Raw genomic sequence first — 23,694 nt, 5'->3', positions numbered from 1 at the left:
ATAGGGCATCTTAACTATGACGACGTAAAAAAAAACCTAAAGTGCATCATTTGACATTTTCCAAGGACTAGATAATCTTTAAACAACTAGAAAATTCTAATTTTATTAGAATTTATTTAGATTTTGTCAATTAAGACTTGTCATCATACTCATACTGCATCTCAAACACTCTTCCAACACGCAGGATTCTATAAATGAGTGATTTATCAGGCCTTAACTGTTATGAAGCTATGAGGTTAGGCTGTGCCTCACAATGTAGCATTAAATTAGGTTTGGTACTGCTCGCTGATTCACATGTGCTACTTTTGACTCTCCATGTAGTCTGAAAATTCCTTTTAGCCAGAAATAGCTATCTTCTTTGAAGTAACAACACATTTAACCAAACATACTATACTAGCGCGCAAAGCACTTCTAAAATATGTTAGGACACATTCATGACCGCCACAACCCATTAGAAGAGGTAGATGGGCTAAGAACCATTAACCCACCTTATAGATATGGAAACAGACTCAGGAGAAACTGATCTCTCTCTCTCTCTCTCTCTCACACACACACACAGAGACACAGACATCTTCCCTCTTTTCTGCTCTCCCTCCCTTCCTCCCTCTCTCCCTCTCTCTGAATGTCCAATACCAGTCCTTTTGACTGCACATGCAGTGTGTTTTAAAACTTTCTTTGCCTTGCACAGTGCGCAACATGTAAAAGTTGCTCTGTAATTATCTGTGGCTAAGGAATATTTTGCAGTTCATATAGTCTGCCTTGTTAAAAACAGTAGCCCCTTGGGCTGGGAGCTGGTTGAGAGAGGCCAGTCATGGGTTCACAGCAGGCAGGAGAGAGCCACTGTTTGGGAGGTGGGAGAAGCAGAGAGAGGGATGGACTATGTCATCAAATGCTTTGCCATATAAGACTGCAATACAAATATGTTCTTTCTCCTTTCCAATTTTCCTTCACCCTCTCTTTGCCTTTTAAAGGTTCTGTCTACATTGAATGTACAGGGAAATAGAATCGGGGAGAAAAATCAGTTTAAGTCCAGGGCCCAAAAAGTACTTAGATGGGATCTAAATCAAGTTTTAGGTTAAAAAGGATATCAAGAAAAAAATTAAACTGACTACATCAGTAGTCCAGAACTGTTCAGGAACTTAGGGCCACAGATATCAAATGTATACCACATAGAGCAGAATTCTTTCTGAGCCACAGAAAAGACGAGGTGAAAAATGCAAGGGGCTTGGGGTCAAGCCTAGGCTTCTCGCCTTCGAGGACCCAGGGTGTGGCTATGTCCTGAGGGACTGTCTCTCAGGGCCCACTACTAGGAACAGGTACACTTTTGTCTTTACCTTACATCATCTTATGTATTCGATTGTGACTCTCCATATATTGGCTACTAGGAAACTTAAGAGTAAAACTTTCTGCCCATTTATAAGTAGTGAATAAAATCTTGTGACCCTAACTCGACTTCACCTTTTCCCTCGCTCTCTTACTTCCTTTCCCCAACTTATATCTTCACTGAAAAAGAAAAATCTTGTTTTACTAAATGTCTACTCGTGTCTTTAGTAAGTATAAATAAACAAATATCCTTAGGAAAGACCAACGACGAGTGGCTAACGTGACCATTATAATAATGCATAATGCTTACTATGCATGGGCTCTGTCCTAAACCTTTATCACATCTCAACTCAATGAATACTCATAAGAGCCCCACGGGCAGGAAAGCCCCGTTAACACCTGCAGCCTTGCTGTGCTCCAGGATGCTCCACACTGCTCTCATCACGCCACACTATTAGAAAATTTTGAGACTACACACCCTCCACTGCATTTATAAATTATGTACCTGTACTACTCTAATTGATTATAATACAAATTACACACAAAAATATACATTTTGAAAGGATGAAAAAAAAAACGTAAGTTGAAATTTTCTTCAAGCACTCCAGAACTGTCTTACGTTCTCCATTTTCAAAGCCAGGGTTCTATGAAGAGAACCCTTTGTCCTTCCCTGGGTTGTAGAGAAAATCAGATACAAGGGCATATGTTAAGGGCCTCATGTGTCATCAGTACTCAAGAATGTTTTCCTCTTCATACAGCTGAAGAAAAATAATGTAGCCCTTAAAAAAAAACATTTTTAAACTTCTATATATTCAGCCTAATGGTTGGCAGGAAGAGTTTAAAAGTTAAAACATTAGACCAGTGAATCAAAGTTCAAACAAGAAAGAAACTTAATGGTTGCTTATGAAAGTAAGAGAAGAGTACAAGTAAGAAAGTAAGAGAAGAGTACAAGTAAGAAAGGAAAACACAACTATTGCAGATACAACCTCCTTTGACCTAAGATCGAAGCGCCGGTCAAGGAAGCAACGTGCGGATACCTTGGACCTCGACCTGACAAAAGTTCTGCTCTTTTCCTTTGCACTCGCACCACACGTGGTTCCGGCTGCCATGACAGATCCTGGATTTCCCCGAGTGACAAAGGGAAAGACTGCATGGACAAAACCAGCCTGCATGAACCCTTCCGAGCAGAAATGCCAGACTATGCTTCTCCCTCCACCCCACCCACCAGCTAACAAACCACACGGGAACAGAGTCTGAGGCTCACCTGGAGTGACCGCTTTTAACTTCTTCAGCATAGCAAGGAAAGGGCTCCAGCGAAGGCACTCAGGCTAACTTGCCCTCCCCTGGAATGCCACAGGGAGGGTGGCCTGAGTTACCTGTGGCTCCAGGGGACTTTCTAGATTCTCCTTCTGCGACTTTCCATGGACAATAGCTTGGCTCTTCTGGCCAGCCCTGCACTGCAGAGCCCTACTCCCCTTCTGGCTTTGCACAGGGGCCCTGTGCTTTGGCTTGTGACAGACAGATCTCTGTACCAAATCTCCAGCTCAGCGCTCACTGTGTTGCGCAAGGCGTGCTCTGCTATGACATGCAGCAAGGCCAGGGACCTGAGCCATGCATTCATAGCATAATTCTTCAGGTTTCTGATTGTGAAAACACCTAAAGGATCAGCTGGAGCAGGGTGGTGGGGGAGGGGAGGACGGACCAGCCTCGCTCAGCCACACTGCCCTAACTCAGTCTGACAGAGCAGGTAACAGCCTCCAGAGAAAAGCCTGTGGATTTAAACATGACATTTTCTATCGATAGTACATGACGCAGCGTTTACTTCCCATAACCTGTAATACCGAAGGCACAGATGCTGGAGCATCTGATATAGTAAAATAACTCCACAATGTTCTGAAATCGTCCATAAATGAGCACAAGGCACTATTAGTGGCTGGTATTATTATGCACCTACAACACACATCTCCCAACAGAGTTGTTAACCACTGCCATGTTTTAATCCCTTTTCAATAATTTATTCCATCAGCTCAAAGGAGGCTGTACATGTCCACCTTGCCCAGACGCTCCATAGGACAAGAAATCATTCTTTGGTTTCACAGGTGGACAAGTTTTGAAATAGATACTGTGCCTTATCTTTATTGTCCCTTGTGTCAGTACTGGACAAACTTGCTCTTGGTACATAGTAGCTGCCAATAAATGCTCGCTACACTGACAGAACAACCACAGTCTGACTAAAAGTATAGCAGGTGCTTTGCTGACTCGAATCATCACTAAGGATTTCTTTCCCACATCAAGTACATTACAGAATTATATATGTAAAGGCAAATTTTTCTCCTTCGCCTGAGAGATTAAAAAAAAAGAAAGCGTCTATAATTAAGGATGATTTTTTAAATTGCAGGCAATGTAGTAAAATGAATATTAACACAGATTTGAAACACTTTTAAATAGTTATTACCAAATCAATTTCAAAGCATTTCAATTTAGTAGCAAGCAGGGCAACACATGACAACAAAGCAGCATTAGCATAAAATAAAAAGGGCAGGATTTACAAGTTAAAAAGGAAAATACAAATTATTCCTCTTTGTATCCCTCTCTCTGCATCTGATCATCTCCCTTGGGACATAAAGTCCAGGAAATAAAAGGTCTAAAGCTACCTCTGGAATCACTTTCATTTTATAAGCTTAGCAGAGCACAGAAGAGAGACACGAAAGATAAAAGTCAGCCTACAATAACTTTTTAATGTCATACGCAACTGGGCAGAAAAACAAACATTATCAAACTCTAGTAAGCACCAGCAGGATACTAATTCAAGTATCCACTTCACTGTAAGTCACTTTTGCAGGAGAAATGTATCTGTGAAGGTATTCACCTGACTAAATTTACACCTGCCTCCCAGCTTCAAAGTGAGGACAAAAGTATATGTTAGTCTCTCCCTGCTCCCCAAAGAAAAATGAAAGGCAGTAGGAAGAGCCCAAGTTCTTGCTTTACCCTTTTCAAATTCTGAGCACTTAATCATTCTGAAAGCAACGTGGCCTGGTGGCTCAGGTGTTGAGGAGCCAGGCAGGTGAATGACACAGCTGCTCTGTGTGGGAGACACACCTAATGGGGGAGATGTGGCCACAGTTCACTTGGAATTCCCTCACCTCCCTTCCTGGAGCTATCCTTAACACTAGCTCTCAAAGGGAAGTACACTGCAAAAGCCTTCTGGAGATTATTAATGTCAGCAGGTACAGATAGAAGAGAATGAAAGAGAGGAGTGACTTTTAAGGGCCTATTTCTCAGCCAGAATTGTTCTGTAAGTCCTTCCTCTAGGCACATCTGCTAATAGATAGAAAGGATTTATTATTTTTAAAAATCTTGATAGGAAAGCTGGGTTTTGCTTGTTTCTCATCTAATATCCACCCTCTTTTTTCCTAAAGAGAAAAGCCCATTTCCTTGAAGACACACACACACACACACACACTAATGACCGTAATATGGACATAAACGAAAAAGTGCTTTAAAACCCACTGTTTTCAGTGATAGGGGTTGGTTTTTGTTTTTGTTTTTGTTTTAAATCAGATTGGATTTCACACGGATTCTGATGAAAGCACATACTTATTTTCTAAGCAGGGATTAATACAGTTTACAATTTCCATATGCAACAGCTGGAAGGAAGCAAGTTATATCAAGGGAGTATCACTAAGAAAAAATATTTTCTCAGGCATGGAGGAAACACCTTTAAAAGCCACTATATAAAGTTTTCCTTTTCAAAGCAAGTAAAATGAAAAGCTACTTTATGGTGATTGTGTACAGCTGGGTTTCACATTTAAAAGGTTTTCAACTTGCAAATTTGAAAAATCAGACACTAAGTTCTAGGTAATGCCAATGATTTCAATACGTAAAGAGTAAGGAATTTTACTTTAAAAAAAAAAAAAAAGATATTCAAGGGAATTCAGCTAATCCCATCCAGCTTAGATAGTATTTCTGCATGACAGAATTATTATACTTCTAAAGACATTTATGTTGGCAGAACTTGGGCCTCCTGAAATAGGATAAAGTGAGACTCCCCTCTGTATAACACAGTAAAGTTGAGACGGGGGCAGGAGGGTTCTGTTAAGCCCTGGCCTCCACAGAGAAAGGCTGGAAGGGGTCCAATAAATTCTTCTAATGGTCATTAGTCTGCTCTTTCTCCTACTAAGCAGTTCCTAAAAAGAAAATTCTCTTCCCTTACAATATGTCAAAACGGTGGAAACAGACACAGGCAGGGAACCCTGTGGCAGCCTTGAGAAGGCCGTCTGGGCATCTGGGAACACAAGCTTCTCTGCAGGCTCTGCTCAGCAAAAATATTTAGATCAAATATTATCGGCGCGATAGATATCAGCTTAAATAGAAGGGGAGGTCCAGGAATGTTTAAGGATGGGTTAGCACTGTTTGAAATTTCCCCTAACTGTCCTAAATGCCCTAAATGTCCTAAATGTACATGGAACTCTGGTCTGAGATGGGAGCCTCTACCTTCCCAAAGCTTGTAATGTCATGCATTTTATACCAGCCCACCTCCAAAACCTTTGCTACTCCAACCTGAGCTCTATGGGTTGACCAATCTTGAAAACTTAAAATGGAAAATTAAACAAAGTCTCTCCCTCTCTTCTCCAGGTCCTGAGTAATTTGGAACATGGATCCGAACCAGCCTATTTTACAAGCAGCTGCCAAGCCTTCCAAAACAGAAAGCCAGGGTATCGCACCTCTATCTCTGCCCACTGAGATCACTGTGTTCTTGAATATTTTATTCTATTGAACATTTAAGATGCCCATTTCCAGGCTACACCTTATGAAAACCAGCATTGTTCTGCAGGGAGAAAAACCACAATTGAGTCACAGATCCCTGCTTTCTAAAGAGGCAATGGAACCTGCACACCCTGTATTGATTCAGGAGGAAGTGCTTTCTATCCTCTGGCCCCACCACTCCCGCCTCTTCGAAGAGCTGGAGCTACAGTCTGTCTGGAGAGGAAATACTTGCTTTCTTTCCTTCTCCTCCCTACCACACCCCCAATGTGTCCCTTGGCAACAGATTCTAATTCTGCAGGTCATGGAACAGAGGAACATTGTCACCAGCACAGCGTTTCCGTCTCAGCCACCTGCAGAGAGATCAGCTAAAGCAACATGAAACACAATCTCCAGAGGCTGGGGGTCTCCCATAAAGGGGGACTTACCACATCCTCATTCTTCCCACTTTCATCTGCTGAATGAAGGGAACATGTTGACTTGAGCCAAGAAATGAAGGGCAGTCTTAATGACATGAAATGTGTCATTTAACTTTAAGGACAAGACACAGCTTAAAATACAGATGACATTAAAAGATTTGATAATGCCAACTTGGAATGGGGAATCCTGCATAGCTTTTTTATAAACTAACTTAATTAAGGTTCCCTCTTTCAATGCAGCTTGCTAGTAGCAACACTTCTCTTTAATTTTTCATTTCCAACACCGTGCTAGGAGCCCAGCAGATAGCTGGAATAATATAAATGAGATCTCTCTCCATATGGACACAAAAGTAAATAATAAAACAAGTGTTAAGTAAATTGAAGAAAAATATTGAGGTGCTAAGGAGAGCATATAATAAAGGAGAGTAACCGGCCTAGAATTGAGAAATGTATTAAACCTCAATATTCCTACAGCTCAATCTTTCATTGACAATACAAAAAAGCAAACCAGCAACTTTTGTTTCCTCTCTTTAAAACACTTTTTAAATTGCAGTATTGAATTTCAATGAAAGAAAGACAGCAAAAGAGAAGAATAAACGAATGTCATTTTTCATTACTGAAAAAGTTTCAAACTGTCAAACAAAAAACTAACTTAGTTATAGTAAGAGGTACATAATGCCAATGCCAGAACATACAACGAAAAGTAAAAAGCTGTCAAAAAAAAAAAAAAAATCGTAGCACTGACCAACTCCTTGCAGGAAAATAAACTCCACAGAAGAGAAGAAATTTCAGAAGAGCTAAGAATGCTGTAAAGAAAGTCGTCTGGCTATCACAGAATTAATACCAGAGATCTATCAATGGTGGACAGCTCAGAGAGGGATGGGGCATGAGAATGGAAAAATTAGTTGGACTAAACAGCAGGTGAGGAAGTAGAATGAGATGAGAATGGGGAATTAGCCAAATAAGCTCACTGGAGGGGCTTGAAGCTGAGTGAGAAGAATTTAAATTGCCTACAAAAAACTCAATCCACCATCTGTATGAAATGTCCAGAATCAGCTCATCTATAGAGACAGAAAGTAGAATGAATAGGGCTAGAGGTGAGGGGGGAAATGGGGTGTGACTTCTAACGGGTACAGGGTTTCTTTTTGGGGTGATGAACATGTTCCGCAATCAGATTGTGGTGATGGCTGTACAACTGTGAATATACCCAAGACATTCAACGGTTTAAATGGGTGAATGCTATGGTATGTGAGCTGTATTTCAATAAAGCAATTACTGAAATGAAAACCCGCCAAAGAGCCTGATCCAAGTGAAAACTGAGGGAGGAGGCCACCTTCCTTATGCTGAGGGCCCCTCTCACAGAGCGATGGTGGGGCTGATGCCAAGAGGCCCAGAACCCAGTCCCAGGAGTCTCACAGACCTTCCGAGGCAATCTCCGCAACACAAACTCGGAGAGCCTGCAACTTGGTTTTTCAAATTACTTAAAAGAAACTGCAGGTCACTGAAGAAAATAAGGAGCTCAAATGTTGTTCCATTTGGTTACACATTAATGTGGAAGTAAGTGGGGGTGAGTCCATAATTAAATGTAAAATATCCTTCAAAGACATGTGCATAACGCAGCGAAAGGGAGGGAACTGAACTGTTCAGCAGAACACCAACGTTAGACAGTAGCATGATTTTAGGGCAGAGGGGGACCCAAACAATCTGTCTAGGGGCCCCACACATCTGTTCTCGGAAAGGTGCTAAGCTGGAGACCCAAGATACACAGACGCCCAGGCCCGCCTTCAGAAACGTAAATACAGTCTGTCTGGTATGAAATGTAAAAATAAGGGCTCTAAATTCCCCCGGATGATTCTAATGTGCACCTGGGACTAGGCACTACTGAACTAATCAGAGTCCTTAATTTTACAGAGGGGACTCAATTAAAGGTTGCTAATGTCACCTAGCTGAGCAGCCTAAGAGTCAGGACCAGAATCCCTGTCTTTGGACCCTCAATTCAGGATAACCACACCTACTGTGTGGATGTGTGTGGCCCAGACAGGCCATCTTTAGAAAATCCTGGCCGCAAAACAGTGTTCAGGTCCCATTATAAGAAACTAAAGAACGAACACCTGGAAATAAGTGGGGAAATAAGTGACCTTGAGATTGGGCTGGGGACACTTCACAATACGCTGGGATTTCACTGCCTTGCTATGTGTCCTAGTGGGACCCACTCCCCAACAAATGCAATTCATCGGTGAGGAGGGCAACCTCACAGGCCAGTCAGTTCTGATGTGGAAAATTTTTAACCAAATGAGCCCAGCATTATAAAATAAACACCAAGGAACGTAAAAGCCAATGCTTCATTCTCTCGGCTATACACGGAGTCAGTGCTGTCTTGCAAAGAACAGGGCGGGCCCTGGCAGACCGACCTTCACAGATCATGCTAAACCCTCTTAAGAAGTGCCTGGTGAATGAATGCTCTGGCTGATGTGCATTGAGCCATTACATTACCGAGCAGTGTGCTTCTTACCTATAATTCCACTGTCCTTGCTTTCCAGGGTGGAACTAGGGCTGCTAATGGTCTCACAGGGACTTTTGTTGGCTGCCGTCTTGCTGACACAGCTATTCAAGGTTGAGCAGGGGCTATCGGTGCTAGGAGATGCGGTGCTGCTTGTTAGTGTGGAGCAAGGACTGATGCCTTGGCTCAGAGCTGTGCACTGTAAGATGAACGGAAGGAGGCGTTAGCAGGGCTCACACAGGACGCTTCTACACATTCTTTTGTTTTTGATGCTAAAACGATAAAACTAAAGACAGGAAAGTGGAAAACGGTTTTTAAAATCTCGGGAGCTTCGTGTCTATATGGTCTTGCAAATTTTAAGAGAAACATCCTTGTTCTGTTCCCCTCCCTTGTGATTTTTCTTTTTTATAGAAATAATTTAGTAGGAATGCACATTTGTAAAACAGAAATAGCAAACAGGCAGACTTCCTTTCATTTCAAGTCTGCAGAAGACAAATGGGTTCTTTGACCTCTGCACGGAAAATCTGGGAACTCTGTTTTTGTAATGTTTCACAAGCACTGCAACCTGATTCAATTCCTGAAGATTTATGGGCTCTGGGATCGGGGGAAGGAGCCTGGTGGCCACTGCAATCTCAATTGAGGCATGACACCCACACGGAGACCCCCACAGCGGACAGAGGCTCAGGCCCCTCATTGCTATTCAAACGGACACATCTCATCTCAGAAGTGGCAGGCTGCTGTTCCCTAGAATGAGGAGTGCTCTCTGGTAGATGAACCATTTGATCTCATCTCATTTTGTCTCTGCCTCATCACCTATAAATCTTTTCATCACCCCACTGACCCTCCAAAATCTCGGCTGCTAAAAAAGCACAGGAAAGCATATACCAAAGCAGCCAGATGAGAAGAATGGTGCCATAAAGATAAAAGTAGAATCATTACTAAGAAATTCTCTCAGCCACTTTAATTCATTTAGCCACTCTTCTCGGGTGGTGCCTGGAAGGTTAACGTGGGCATTTTCTTAAGTTCTGCACCCTTCCGCCTCTCCTCACCGCCCCACTGCAAAAACCCATAAGGGTTGAAATAAATTTCAATATGCAACAACAGCCCAAACTCCTCTGAGTGCACAATGACTTCCCCACTCAAGAAGGAGGAGAAGATAAGATAGCTGGTTATCCCTTCATTCATCCTCTGAGCAGGTATAAGACGCAGTGTCCTCCTCGGGCATTACCATGGTTTCATTTTTTTCTTCAATGGTTATGTGTGTGGCACTTGGGATCCCTTCTCCCAGTAAAAATCCCAGCCTTGTCAACAGTTCTTGAGCTGCCGGCGAACAGCTCGGTTCATTATCGGCCTTTGCTTCTGGAACAAAGAAAGAAAACAATGAAGATGCCCCTCTGGGGAGTTTCAGTATTGCATCTGGAGGAGTTGGCACCACGGCTGCTTCTCTGGTGTTTCTGTGTAATTTTATAAAATGCACAAAGTTTGACAATGCTGCCTACCCTCTAGCAATACATTTTAATTAAGCGGCTGTGACCGGTTAGGACAATAATAAAAGAGAAACTCCAAGTGTAATGGGTGAAATATTTGACCTGAATCAGAAGAACACAGTGTCACTGTCTGACAGCTATTCCTGTTTCCATGTCATGTGAACAACGAGTACTTCAGACACCAAAAGTAGAAAAAGACCTACCCTTCACCTTCTTCTTTAAGAGCGCAGTGTGGCCAATGCCCACAGGAAGCTAAAATAGAGTAAAACCCAAAAGGCATGCTGGCAGAGGGCCAAGCTACTAAGATGCTGGGGTGAAGCTGAAATGCAAGCTCTCATTAAGCAAGGCAGAGGCATGACTACTTTGGTATAAACTTGTTCTGCCCATCGCACAGCAGTGAAAGACAACGGGATTCCCAGTCAAGGGTCAGTCGTCAGAAGTCGATGGTGAAATGATTTTAGGCCTCAGTGAAATCTGTCCCAAGAGGCAGGACCCGGTATTACACCCCACCGTCCACGTAGAGATGTAGAAAAATTGGGCTGTGCTCTCAGCATACTCCACAGGAATGCCAGCAGCACCTTTTACCTAAAGGTCACAGGACATGCTCAGAAGCCTTTTCTTTCTCTGGTCTCCCTAAAGCTAGCCATTTTGCTTTTTCAGTTAAGTATTTTATTGTTGGGCTTGATTTAAATATTGAGCTGTAGGTTAACCTTGTATCCAAAAGCCTAAGGGTACATACTTAATTATGATTGACAAAATATTTGCATTATTCATACACCTCTCTTACAGTTTAAAATCAGCATCTATCAGAAAATGAAATAATTTATAAAGTAAACTGCTCACAGAAGTTAGAACTTAAGAACAATACGCAACCTGTAATGTAGTCACTCGTCTTAATGTTTTGTTCCTTTTTGTTAAATTGTCTAGGTACCTTGAGCCATACATTCACGAACCAATTTTCCCTAGATGTGGAAATCTGCAGATAATAGATACTGGTCTTAGAAAAATACACTGAAGAAAGAACAAAATAGCGATGTTACCTTTGAGCTATAATGTCACCACCAAAGCTCAACGCTAATTTTGCCTTTTGCAAGGAACCACAAAAATTAAAGCAAGGTGAGCTGAGAAGACCAACTGTATTACCCTCACTCACATATCAGCTTTGCGAAGTCAAGCTCCCAAGACGGCAGCTACAAGGGAAACTAGGTGGCTGTATCTTCAAGGTAGAAAAAGCACCCTACCGCTCGCTTGCTCTCAAAAGTTTGGGGTGCGAAGAAGAGCTGTTTACCAGTGTAGATGTTTTTCAGTTGTTCTAGAAAACTGTAGGGGTAAAAAAACCAAGGCTTGATTGTCTGGGATAAGAGAGCCCTGATGTTTCTGGATCGTTTGAGTTAAACTCATAATACGAAGGGACAATGGCCCCAAGCCAACTGGAATAAGGAAGCCACCCCAGGGCGGGTCAACCACACCCTCAGAGCCACTCTACGGACGGTCCCTTCCCACCAGAGATCTCCAATCACATTTTGATTCTCAAGGTTCAGGGGCATTTGGGTAAAGAAGGCAGGAACCAAACCAAATGGGCACAACCCAGGCACACCCAAAGTCTGAACCACTTCAGAACAGGATCGGTCCCGCCTACCCTCACCCCTAGGCTCAGGCAGGGCAACTGCTTTATCATAGGTGGCAGCTGGCTGGACCAGAGAGAGAAAACGGGATGCAAATGAAAAGGGGAAGAAGTGGGGGAGGGGGCAGAACTCAGCAGTTTCTCTACTCTATGCCCCCCTTTCCTTGTGAAACAATCTCTATACTGCTACCCAATTGTGCCCCAGAATGTGTAGCTTCTAGTTCAACCTGAAACACTCTGGGGAAAGAGCCAGAAACTACTCCCAGCTGGCATCTGCTGTGGAGACAAAAAGAGCAGCTGCACAGGCTTGGCTGTCACAAGATTTACCCTGAAGACAAACAAGCCCATAGCCTATGGCTCATTTGGGGCTCACTGCAAAACCCTGTATCCTGTGTAGGTCCAGCAGGAAGTGGGGGATGCTCCCCAGCAGTCACTGCTGTCTCCACACGGCATCTGCAGACAGATATCCCGGATTGTCAAGGTTTTCATTAATGTCTATATATGTGTTATATGTACATACACATATTTCATTAATATATATTATATATTTACAGATATCCAAAGACAACTTGTCATCCAAACGGCAACCCCTTCAGACAAGCTGGGAAGCAGTGGCCATCCCAGGTTTAATGTCTGAATTGACAAGAGACACCCGAATTCATGATTAACTTCTCTTAAGTGGACAACCTGGACTCTGCTGCTACCGACGTTCCAAAACCCTACTGAGGTTTGGAATGAGCAGACAGATGTTCTTTATTTCAATTTTTGCATCCATTAAGTCACTGCAATTTTATTTCTTCCAAAAGCTTCCCAACTGTCTTTTCATATTATTCTCTCTCCTCAAATGCCATCCTAGTGACCTTCCACTCAGAAGCCCCGTTCAGTCTGAATTCCTTAATCCACGTCAAGCCATCCACATCTTTTCCATCCCTAATGCACAAAATCTTCTCTCACTGAACTTTTCATTCTGGCAGAAAAGACACCTGGGTGAAGTGTGACAATGCCATTTTAGAAAAGATGAGTTGCCTGGGAACTTACACTGATACACTTGACTGTGAAATAGAAACGTATTTCTACTTTCATAGCTGATCACAAATATTGAGATTTAAACAGATAAATTTTTCTTTAAGCTAATTCTTACTAAAAAATGACCCCTAAACCAAAAATCCACTGGGACACTTTAAAGAAAGTCTGTTTTCATTCATATAGTTAATATTACATCATTCATAATAATGGGCATACCTTACCCAATACCAGTGGGATAAGGGCTAGAAAGACCTCATCTTTTAGCAACACTTCACACCCCACAGATTTAACTATCCAGAGAATTTATGATGGCTGCATTTGGAGTTGGGAGAATAATTGGACTCACTACCTAGGAATCGATCAGGCAAGCAGACAGCGATATTCCTCCCAATAATGTTTTTAAGGAAGTCTCGATATCACACCATTGTGGAATAACCATGTGGAGAAAGGCAAAGAGAATTTCTTGGATAACTTCCTGTCTGTCTCTTTTTAGCTATTCATACCTGTTGGACCACATTTGGGACTCAAATATTTAGGTGCAGTCCATAGACTAGCTCCCCAATTACCACCATCCTACTTCAAATCTATCTGTGTCCTTTATCATCATCCCCTTATCCTGCTCTACAGAAGGACTTCTCCACACTGAAGCTATTCTGGACCCCTCTATCTCTGCCCTCTACTATCCCTGACCTGTTTTCCTCATGAGGAAAGCAGCCATGACCCACTTCTTATAGGTCGTGAGGCTCCAAGAAATGTGAGAAACACCTTATGAGCCAAACATCTTTAAGATGCTGTATCAAAGTTGGTCATTATTTCCACCAACTTTAATGCCAAGAGCCCATTTTTTTCACTGGTTTCATGGATTCAGTCTATTTTCAATGTGTTTACATTTCTCGTACCTTAAAAGAAGTTCTGTTTATAGTTTTTCTACCTTAAATAACTTTTTCTGAACTCACTATTCCTTCAAGACAACAAAGTCCCTCCTTTTCTGATTACCAAACAATTCCAACTTGGCCCACACTTACTGCTTTCCTTTCCCTTCTAATCGTTCCCTCTTCTTAGAGCCAGACTCTGTTAGAACCATGATGGTCCCAGGAGATTACCAATGATCATTCTATCAGGAGAAGCCTTTTCTTCACGCTCATCCTCTTCAAACTCTACAGAGCATTGGGCATTGTACACAATGTTTGGCCGTTTACTAGCTATGTGACCTTGAAACCTGACTTAATATCATTTTCCAAGATATTACTTCTGAATCGTTTGTTACATGAGACACAGTCTTAATTGATATTGACCCCCGTCCTCTGTCTCTACCTACCCATGTCCTGCTTCTTGACTAACCTCTTGCCTTCCTTGCCTTCTATTTATAAGCATTTTTCTGTTTCTTTCTGGCTGTCTTTCTCCTAAGCCATCACCATTCCCTTCTCCTTGGATCTACAAAACTAATATTTATAGAAGAACATCTATAAAAGTTCCTACTCTGGTTCTGTCAATAATTGGTTTCTAGTCTATAATACAAAACAAAATTAACAGATATTTTTAAGCTTTTCATCTCATTCACTCCACAATAAATCTTATCATTTCTTCTTTCAAAATATGTCCTGAATTAGCCTTTTTCTCTTTAGTCATACTGCCATTTATCTTTAAGTCCTCATCCCTTCAAGTCTAGATAACTATGAGCCTCTGGATCAATTTTCTCATCTATTTTTATTTTCTCCCTCTCTTCTTTCCATCCCTCTAAGCCAGTGGTTTCCAAATTACTGGTCTCAGGACTCACTCCTAAAAATTGAGGACTCTGAAGAGCTTTGGCATATGTGGGTTATGACTGTTGATATTTATCGTATTAGAAATTAAAAATAAGAACTTAAAAAAGTATGTTAATGCATTTTAAGTTAATAAAATTTATTGCATGTTAAATAACACTTTAAATAAAAAACTTTTCAATTTTAAAAGTTAAGAAGGGCCATTGTTTTAAATATTGGAAATCTCTTTTTAATTTGATTTAATCGAAGACAGCTGGATTCTCATGTCTGCTTCTGCCTTCAATCTATTCTGATATATTCTTTGGGTTGAAGCGTGTGAAGAATTGTGGCCTCAGACAGATATGTAGTTGGGAAACGGAGGAATCTTTTCAGTTAATTCCAGATATTCTTTGATACTTCACCAAACTTGACAAGTACCTGGTTCTTAAAGGTTAGTTCTAATGTTGATTCTGAATCCATATCAATGAATTTTTTTTGTACTCTATTACAGTAAAATCCAATGGCCTATTTTATACTTCAAATAAACTTTTCTCCATGCAAGATTCTGTAACATCACATTTTCGGTCATTTTGAAAATGCTGGTTTTATAGATTTTGCAAATGTTGACACATTATACAATACCAAAATATCACATTCATTAATGTGATATTCATTAATGTGATATCGCCACAGATCTCAATTAAAAAGTCCAGGGAAGCCATCAAGCTCAATGTGACAGATGCAAATTCCCCAAAATCTAATTTTCACTTGAAAGGTCAAATTTTATCATTGGCAACAAATCCTGACAGGTTTTTTTTTTTTTTTTAATTGAAGAGACATGTTCATTTGTTCCTTTTGATACAATATTGATGACTTCTCAATTTCAAATAACCGTGGTTTGTCGGTCATTCTTTCAAGTAAGTATGATGTTCCATTAAAAAAAAAAAAAAAAGGCTAGTTCAGCTTGCGATGTAAACAATCACACAAGTGCTTTTCCAGAGACAACCATCATCTTTCAAGATGCAAAAGTGCTTTATGTGGACTTCTCATTTCATCAGCACAGAATATTAAAAAGATGAGTATTCGTGGGTCAAGATTTATTAACATTTGCTATTTTCAGTGCTTCGAAAAGGACAGTCTTCAGTGAATTACTATTTTTTAAGCAAGTGAGTGGTGGCAGAAAATACCATCTGTGACCCTAAATAGCAGGTACCCCTACCTTGGTATGTACTAAGGCATCAGAAGTTTTACCAATAATTGCTTTTACACCATCAGTGCAAATGTCAATGCAAGAGAAATGGCAATGCCTTCTTAGTGTTATTATGAATAGAGTTTTGACCTCACAGACCCCTGCGAGAGTCCTGGGGATGCCTAGACATCCACGGCCTATACTTTGAGAACCTCTGCTTTAAGCACCCAATTGTATTAAATGCTCCTTTAAAAACAACTGTAACAAGCCATAGTCTCATACACATCTCATACTACTAAATGATCTCTCATCTTCCCTTACCTTCTCAACTCCTTAAGGTCAAAAAGGGTTCTACCCTCACCAATTCCATTTACTTATCATCTACCTACAACAGACTTATTCACCCTCAAATTTTCCTGAAACTGCCCTGTTAGACAAAGAATTTTTTTTTTTTTTTAAACAGTCCACTTTCTCTTTTGATATTCTTGTAGGTCAACCTTGCAAATACTCTGTCCTGGAAGGTAGAAAGTGCCAACTGTCATAAAAGACACAGAGAGGGAAAATTCATGGTTCTGAGATTCTGTGTGGTCTTGTGGGTTTTCCTCCTACCCCTTCGCTGGTGCTTCTCCTACCTTATTTCATAGCTCATGAGTAAAATACCAAAGTTTTCCAGATCTTTTCTCTCAATGATCTTGTCTCTAGTCTAACACACCTAGTCTCACCTGGTCTCATCATGTTCCTTCTAAGCAAATGGCTGCCCAGCTGACATCCTGAGCTCTTTCTTGAGCCCTCAACTGATTTTCCAATTGAGCATTGGAAGCTTTTGCTAGATGTTCCATCAACACCTCAAACTCAACATGCCTGAAACTAAACTCAAACCAAAATGGACGGTTTTCTTCCCGTCCCTCGTAATGTACTCTCAAACCCTTGAAGTCATCATCACTGTCTCTAACGGCTCCACGTCCTTATAGTCTCTCAGGAATCTTCCCATTCATCACCTCTTCTTTCCTGATTCTGTTCTAATTTGAGACTTTATTCTCTCACTTAACTACTGAAATAATTTTCTAGCCATTCTCCCTGATCTGAATCTCCTTCCTCACTCTATCCTATGCATTGTCGCCAGGTAAATCATAAGGCATAGCTCCAATTAATTCTTTCCTGGCTCAGCACCTCCATCTGCACAGCTTGGATTACTCAACACTATTCCCCTCTCCAACTTGTATTATAGTCACTCTGTATACAGGCCTTCAGTCCCCAACCAAGCTCTAAACCTCTGTGAAGAAAAGACCTATGCTTGATAACCCATCTCAAATAGCATCTAACGCAGGGCTTTTCACAGCATAGGACTGTAATTAATATTTATTCAAGGACATGCAGAATGAATAAATACTCTTACCTCTAGTCTCTTTTCACCAAATACACCAAGTATGACCCTGCTCTGTAATTTCATTTAACTAAAACTTTATTCAATCATTGGTCAAATAGTGTATCACCATTCTAAAAAGCTTAAAATTAAATAGCAGGAACAAAGTTACCTCTTGGAAAAGGAAGAGAAATTTGATCAGGGGAAAATGCAGTTATGTTTTCTTTCTTAAACTAAGTAGTGGGTAGACAAGTGCCAATATTCTTTATTCATTCTCTACATCTTTTTGAATGTCTGAAATAGAAACCAAAAACATAAGGCACTGGTACTTGATTATCTATCTAAAAAAGACTGGATTTCTCCTGATAAGAGTTTTGCATTTAATTATTCTGCTGTTTCATATGTGTTAGTTCTACCTGCTAACCCGACTGCCAGGGGAAAAGTTTCATCATATTTTGAGATTGATCTTTACCTGAGCAATGACTCACAAAATTAAAACTTTCTCACCCTTCCCCATCAAGTAGTTAATGATAGATTGCTCAAGTAGTTAATGATAGATTGAAGCAAACCTAAATAAATTATATTGCCCCTAATTCAAAGAAACGCAGCTGTGAATCCTATTCTAATTTAATAATCTTCTCTAATTTATCTGATTTTTTTATTTTTTCCTTAAACAGAGGTATTGTTTTGTGGGTAAATGACATTTTCCCCCTGAACAAAACATTGGTTTAGCAATAGGAAGCTTATTTGTGAAGAACTTATTCTATGTGACACATAGTTTATTAGGACCATTTGACAGGAAAGAGGGGACTGTATTTTGTTTGAGTCTCTCATTAAGTCATTGTTTTGTTGTTGTTGTTGTTTTGCCAGAGTAGAAAATGCTTTTCAAAAATATTTTAAAACGCTGAATAAAGTAGAATGTCTGTCCCTAAAGGTATATCCAGGTGATAAACAGGTTCTTTGCTTATGTTAAAAATGTTCATCTGCCCATATAACCCACTTCCCAGTTAAAATATTCAGATTACCCGTAAATACAATTACTTATAAATTAATGAACAAATTCAAAGTGCTCATTGGTTTTATTTTGATTTAAATTTTAAACAGAGAACCAAGAAACAAGAATTTATGGAACTACACAACCATTAAAGCAAGGCGGTCTGGTCTGGGAAGGATATTACAAACATTGAGGAATAACTTGATATTTCGTGAGTCTATGTGAAATTTCAAAAGCACTTCATAAGATGCTGTTTTCAATAGAGTTTGTTAGTCTGGGAAATACTGAAATCCTATTAATTGACAGCACCCAGAAAAGTGTCTGAGATTTTTTTTTTAAATGCCCAAAGGAAATATGGAAAGCATAAGCCCAAATTTTAAATTAAAACTTTAGTGAAAATGCTGATATGAAAATCTAGAAGTTGGGGTTTGTCCATCATGCGTCTGTACATGCTAGGGTTAAAAGTGAATTAAGTTTTAGTTCACCCCGGCCTCTCCTTTAGGTTCAATGACCTGGACATAAAATTTACACTTTAATATGGCAAACTTAATTAACCCCACTGAAATTTAAAGGATTCCATGGGAATTATAATACATCATCCTTTACTAATTATCAAGTTGAATTTTGTTAGGCAACCACCTGTAATCAACCAACAGATAACTCGACTGGGGCTTCCACCACCATCATCGCTATCTATACATGACCTACATGAACTACACGTTCCTTTCTCGGACACCTAAAAAGGAGAAAATGTATCCTGTTTCTTAATTCTAGGTGAACCTCCTAGAAACTGCTCATCCATATTTGCAGCCCAGCTGACACATAATTTCAGTCCCCATGGAGACTGATGATGCCAAATCCAAGAACTTGGGTGTCAGAAGTGAGTGTGCATGTGAACTGCAAGCTACACCAGCAATATTGATCATTAGATTTAAATTTAGCTGAGCTGGCAGCCAAGCATAAGAATGCCTCCTGGCCCCAGGGAAGACAGCCCATTCCACCTGCCTCAGACGAGGGGAGGGAAGTTGATAACGGAACTATTTATAAACTCTTTTCTTTACTCGATAGAAATTCTAAATTTCTCCCCAACCCCAACCCCAGGGGGAGTCATAAACTCAAAACAGGACCTCAGCAATACTCTCTACTGGGGAAGAAGAGGTTAAGTAATGGAGTCTGAGCCAGCCAAAATGCCAGGGGTATAACCCCCCCGCTCAGGATTACAAAGCTTTGGGAATAGGGATGAAGGTAAGGGCTAGCAGGCTTATTCTGAACCGGGCAGACAATCTGTAGATTCGACTACATATTCACTTCAGAGGAACAGGTTTTTATTTTCCTTTCGACACCCAGAATAGAAATGAGAGAACAGATCAACACGCAGACACCTTGCACACGTGAATTCACAACCAAGAGGGTCATCATGGATGCGGGATGGCTGTCCTAACCAGATACCACTGTGGACTCTCCCCTCTTCACCTCCAAACACTCAGCGCCCTGCCCCTCCTCAGCACAAATCCTAGTATGAACTTCTTATCTAAACCTAACAACAGCTGGATGCCTGGACAGAGGGAAGGGAAGAGGGTGGAATCTCTCCTGCCAAGAGGCAGCAACAGCACCTCTTTCCTGCCCCAGATGCCCACCTCCAGCCCCCATCTCATCTCCCACTCATCCAAAACTCCTCCTCCTGACTTTCATCTTTTGCTAATCCCTCCTTTCTCATTTTCGGCTTTATTTTCACCACCATTACCTGACTCCGTTCTCCTACCATGTCCTACTTCGTACCCACTCCCCATCACGCATCAGCAGGAACGCCAAATACAGCTGGTGGTTAGAACACAAAGGAGCTGTACTTCCATCTCCCACAGGACAAGAGGGTGCCAGGTATTTCAAAGTGAAACACGGATGAGTTTTCTTAAGTTCTCTTTCAACATTACTACCTAAGATTATGTCCGCACTGAGGATGAAAAAGGCTTCCCTACATAGGCCAGGGTTCCTAACCACATGTTTCTTTAGGAAAATAGGATGTAAGTTCAAAACACAAAGACCACAGAGTTGTGAGTTGGGGGACACCCCCCCCCCGAGAAAGGAACAAATAGGTAAATTCTTGAATTAAAAAAAAATAATAAAGTACTATTGATATAGCCACAAAATGTTTTAGTTTGTAATGTCTGCTACAAACTTCCAGATACGAAAAAAAAGTAAAATATAAAATGTTTTCATGGAAAGTTTTCAATTTGGATTTGTTTTTGCCCTACTTCAATATTCCCTAAAGAAAAACTTTAGATGTTAAAAAATAAGAAACTTTCAAAAGCTACCAAGTGGTTTTTTAAAAGCTAGTGATTATAAGCTATACCCAGTTAAAGTTTCAGCTTTTCAGCCAAAGGCTGTTGTTGAATATTCTAAAACAATGGAGAACTAAAAAACAAAACAAAGTCTTGGAAGCAGTCTACTGGCTGGCTTTTCATATCCCCCCAAGCCGGAGAGGTCAAGATTGAGAGGAAATAAGAGTCAACCCTTAAACAATGCATATGCACCCACAAGACTATGCCTACGCTGTGTATATAATTGCAAGAATTACATTAGTTGAACAGATCACTGTAACTGTCTGAGGAAAAATATCTTCCCAAAACATTCAGTTTAGTAAAGCATTCCTGCAAGAGGCACTCAAGTTTCACTCAGAAATGAAGTGTCATTATGTAAAATCTTTAGAGGGGGAGGATCATTGAAAACATATTCTTACCATTCTCATTAGGCTCTGTTGGCTTGGACACTTCTCTGAAAGGGATTATAACTGCATCTCCAGGCACTCTGGGGCTTTCCACATACTTGGGCTTCCTGACGGGACCTGCAGTGGGAAAGATCTGAGTGTGGCTAATTTTTTCCAGATGCAAATAAAGCTTCAGAATGTACACTGTGTGTCCTCACCAGGACCCAAATATGCCTAAAGGAAGAGCCGGCCCTTTCCCCTCCCTTGAACACACACACAGTCATTTCAGTACAGACACGGGAATGTCCAGTCTGGGCTGCCAAAGAAGAAATGGGTAAGCTCAGTTTCGAGCATATAAACTCTGACAAAAACAAAAGCTGCTCTTTTGCTGTAAAGTCTCTGCAGCTGTCTTTGGTGTCTGTCAAGAAAGTGATTTTGACATGTTCAAACCTGGACGGCTTGTGGCGAAAGGGTTTTTTATTTGGAATTTTTCTCTAACTGGGACAAAGACGATTGGGTTGCTTGGTATCTCTGAAGTCAGGAGGCAAAGATAACAAACAGCCAGCCTGTAATAACAACATGCGCTAAGCAGCCATAGAACACAGGCATTTGATTATCAGACTGGTGACACACGGCAACTGTGTGGGGCAGAGCAGATGATTGGTGTCTTGGCAGCTGACAGAGCTACCTTCCAAAAGGCACAACGGCCAGTCCAGCATACGGTTCAGGGACACAAGAGGGCCTGAGTCATCTCTCTCATCTCTCCCTCTACCCCAACTTATTCTCAGAAAATCTGGAACTTTTAACAAAACTGAATAAAACCCTCACACATTGCTAGTTTAATGTACAGGAGCAGCCACTTTGGAACACAGTTTGGCAGTTTCTCAAAAGGTTAAATGGAATTATCACCCGGTCCAGCAATTCCACTTCTTTGTGAGTATACATTCACACAAAGATCTGTACATAAGTGCTCATAGCAACATTATGTATTGAAGCCAAATGGCCACCAACCAATGACAACGAAATGTGATATAGACATACAATGAAATATAATTGGGCAATAAAAGGAATGAGGCACTGATTCATGGGCAAATGTGGGTAAAACCTGAAAACATTATGATAAGTGAAAGAAGCCTGTCTCCAAAGACCACATATTATGATTACACTCATATGGAATATCCAGAATAAGCAAATGTGTAGAAAACAAGTATGAATGGCTGCCAAAGGCTGGGAGATGTGCAGGTTTGTAGGGTGATAGCTTAGGCGTATGAGACTTTTTGGCGGGTGATAAAAGTGTTCTACAATCAGGTTGTGGTGATGGTGAATATGCTAAAAATTGCTGTAGTGTACACTTTAAATTAGTGAATTGTATGATATGAGAATTATATCTAAATGAATCTGCTTACAAAAACAAAAAAAAAACAAAAAAAACCCCACCAGACTGCCTATTCTGTCTACTCCTTTCACACGTCACATTACATTTTGGTCTAGAATCACCCACTGGAATGTCATTTTCCTTGGTTGCTTAATACTGAAAGTGTGCTTTTAACAAGGCCAGGGAGTCAGGAAACATTTCACGTCAGTAAGAGAAAGAACGGTAAGAAGAGGGCCAGACAGGGGTCCACAGCTCCTCTGGGGCCTCGGTTTTCTCGCCACACACTGAACGGCTGAGCCAGGCAGATTCTGAGCATCCTTCTGTGTCAAACATCCTACACATCTGAAAAATTCTGTTCACAATGTGGTTTACGGTGAGAGATGCTGCCATCTAAAGGTTTACTACAAAAGCGTTTAGCCTACCATAAAAATAATCCAATTCCCAGCCAGCTATAATGTACTACACCTTAAACTACGTTATCAAAGAAGCTTATGGTACTTGACAAATAGGGATATTGTTATGAACTTTAGAAACCATGGTTTTTAAGTGGTTAATGTAGTATTTAATCATACGGCTGTTTTCATAATTTATTTAACCCTGTCAGAAAGGGAATTTTTTAAAGGTTAAAATGGAATGGTTATGGGGGGAAGAAGGAGAATATTGCTCACAATTTAAGTGGAAGATGTAGGCTATACAACAGAATACAAAGTTCGATTCAGATTTTATCTAAAACATACACGTATCAATATAGAAATATGCATGAAGGAAGAGACTGGGGAAGAGGAGAAACTAAGATATTTGCTGTGGAGGAGCCAGAAACTAGGAAGAAGGGCCTGAACAGGGCCAGTAGAAATGGAACAAGGACAAATACGAGAACCTTTCTACACTTTTGGTTTGAGACCTACTCCCTATGGTAAAAGAGATCGTGGACATATTTCTCTCCCATTATCTGCTCTATCCTATTTAAAAAAACTTAAGGGAGATAGATCCTTTATTATTATCGTACAAAGATGCAATGTGCCCCAACCAGCAACCATGCCACTACTCAAGAGAGATCTGTAAGTTTCTGCTCACCTTAACTCTTCAGGGTATCGTAACAGCAGATCTAGAGAGATCTACTTCCAGACTCCACTCTACCTATTGTCTTTCAAATATATTCTCTAATGTAAATACTCGGTTAAAAT

At 40.7% G+C, this 23,694-nt stretch overlaps 1 protein-coding gene across 11 annotated transcripts in view; it reads right to left on the bottom strand.

The window, feature by feature from the left end:
* The window catches only part of TANC1 (tetratricopeptide repeat, ankyrin repeat and coiled-coil containing 1), a 214,357-nt gene that overhangs the window by 64,678 nt on the left and 125,985 nt on the right, over positions 1 to 23,694 (bottom strand). For 5 of the 11 annotated variants that reach the window (XM_039855457.1, XM_039855455.1, XM_039855459.1 and 2 more), the window contains 3 exons: positions 21,169 to 21,273; positions 10,235 to 10,365; positions 9,019 to 9,205 (listed from right to left, as the gene is read on the bottom strand). The exons of 1 other annotated variant lie outside the window; for it this stretch is intronic. In XM_039855457.1, the coding sequence (XP_039711391.1) occupies positions 9,019 to 9,205; positions 10,235 to 10,365; positions 21,169 to 21,273 (423 nt within the window). The remainder of the gene's footprint in view (positions 1 to 9,018; positions 9,206 to 10,234; positions 10,366 to 21,168; positions 21,274 to 23,694) is intronic. 5 more of the 11 variants (XM_039855456.1, XM_039855454.1, XM_039855458.1 and 2 more) reach the window with 3 other exon arrangements.

The sequence above is a fragment of the Pteropus medius genome, unplaced genomic scaffold (genome assembly GCF_902729225.1).
Source record: "Pteropus medius unplaced genomic scaffold, Ma_sr-lr_union100, whole genome shotgun sequence".
Lineage (NCBI taxonomy): Eukaryota > Metazoa > Chordata > Mammalia > Chiroptera > Pteropodidae > Pteropus > Pteropus medius.
This window is presented reverse-complemented; position numbering and strand designations above follow the sequence as displayed.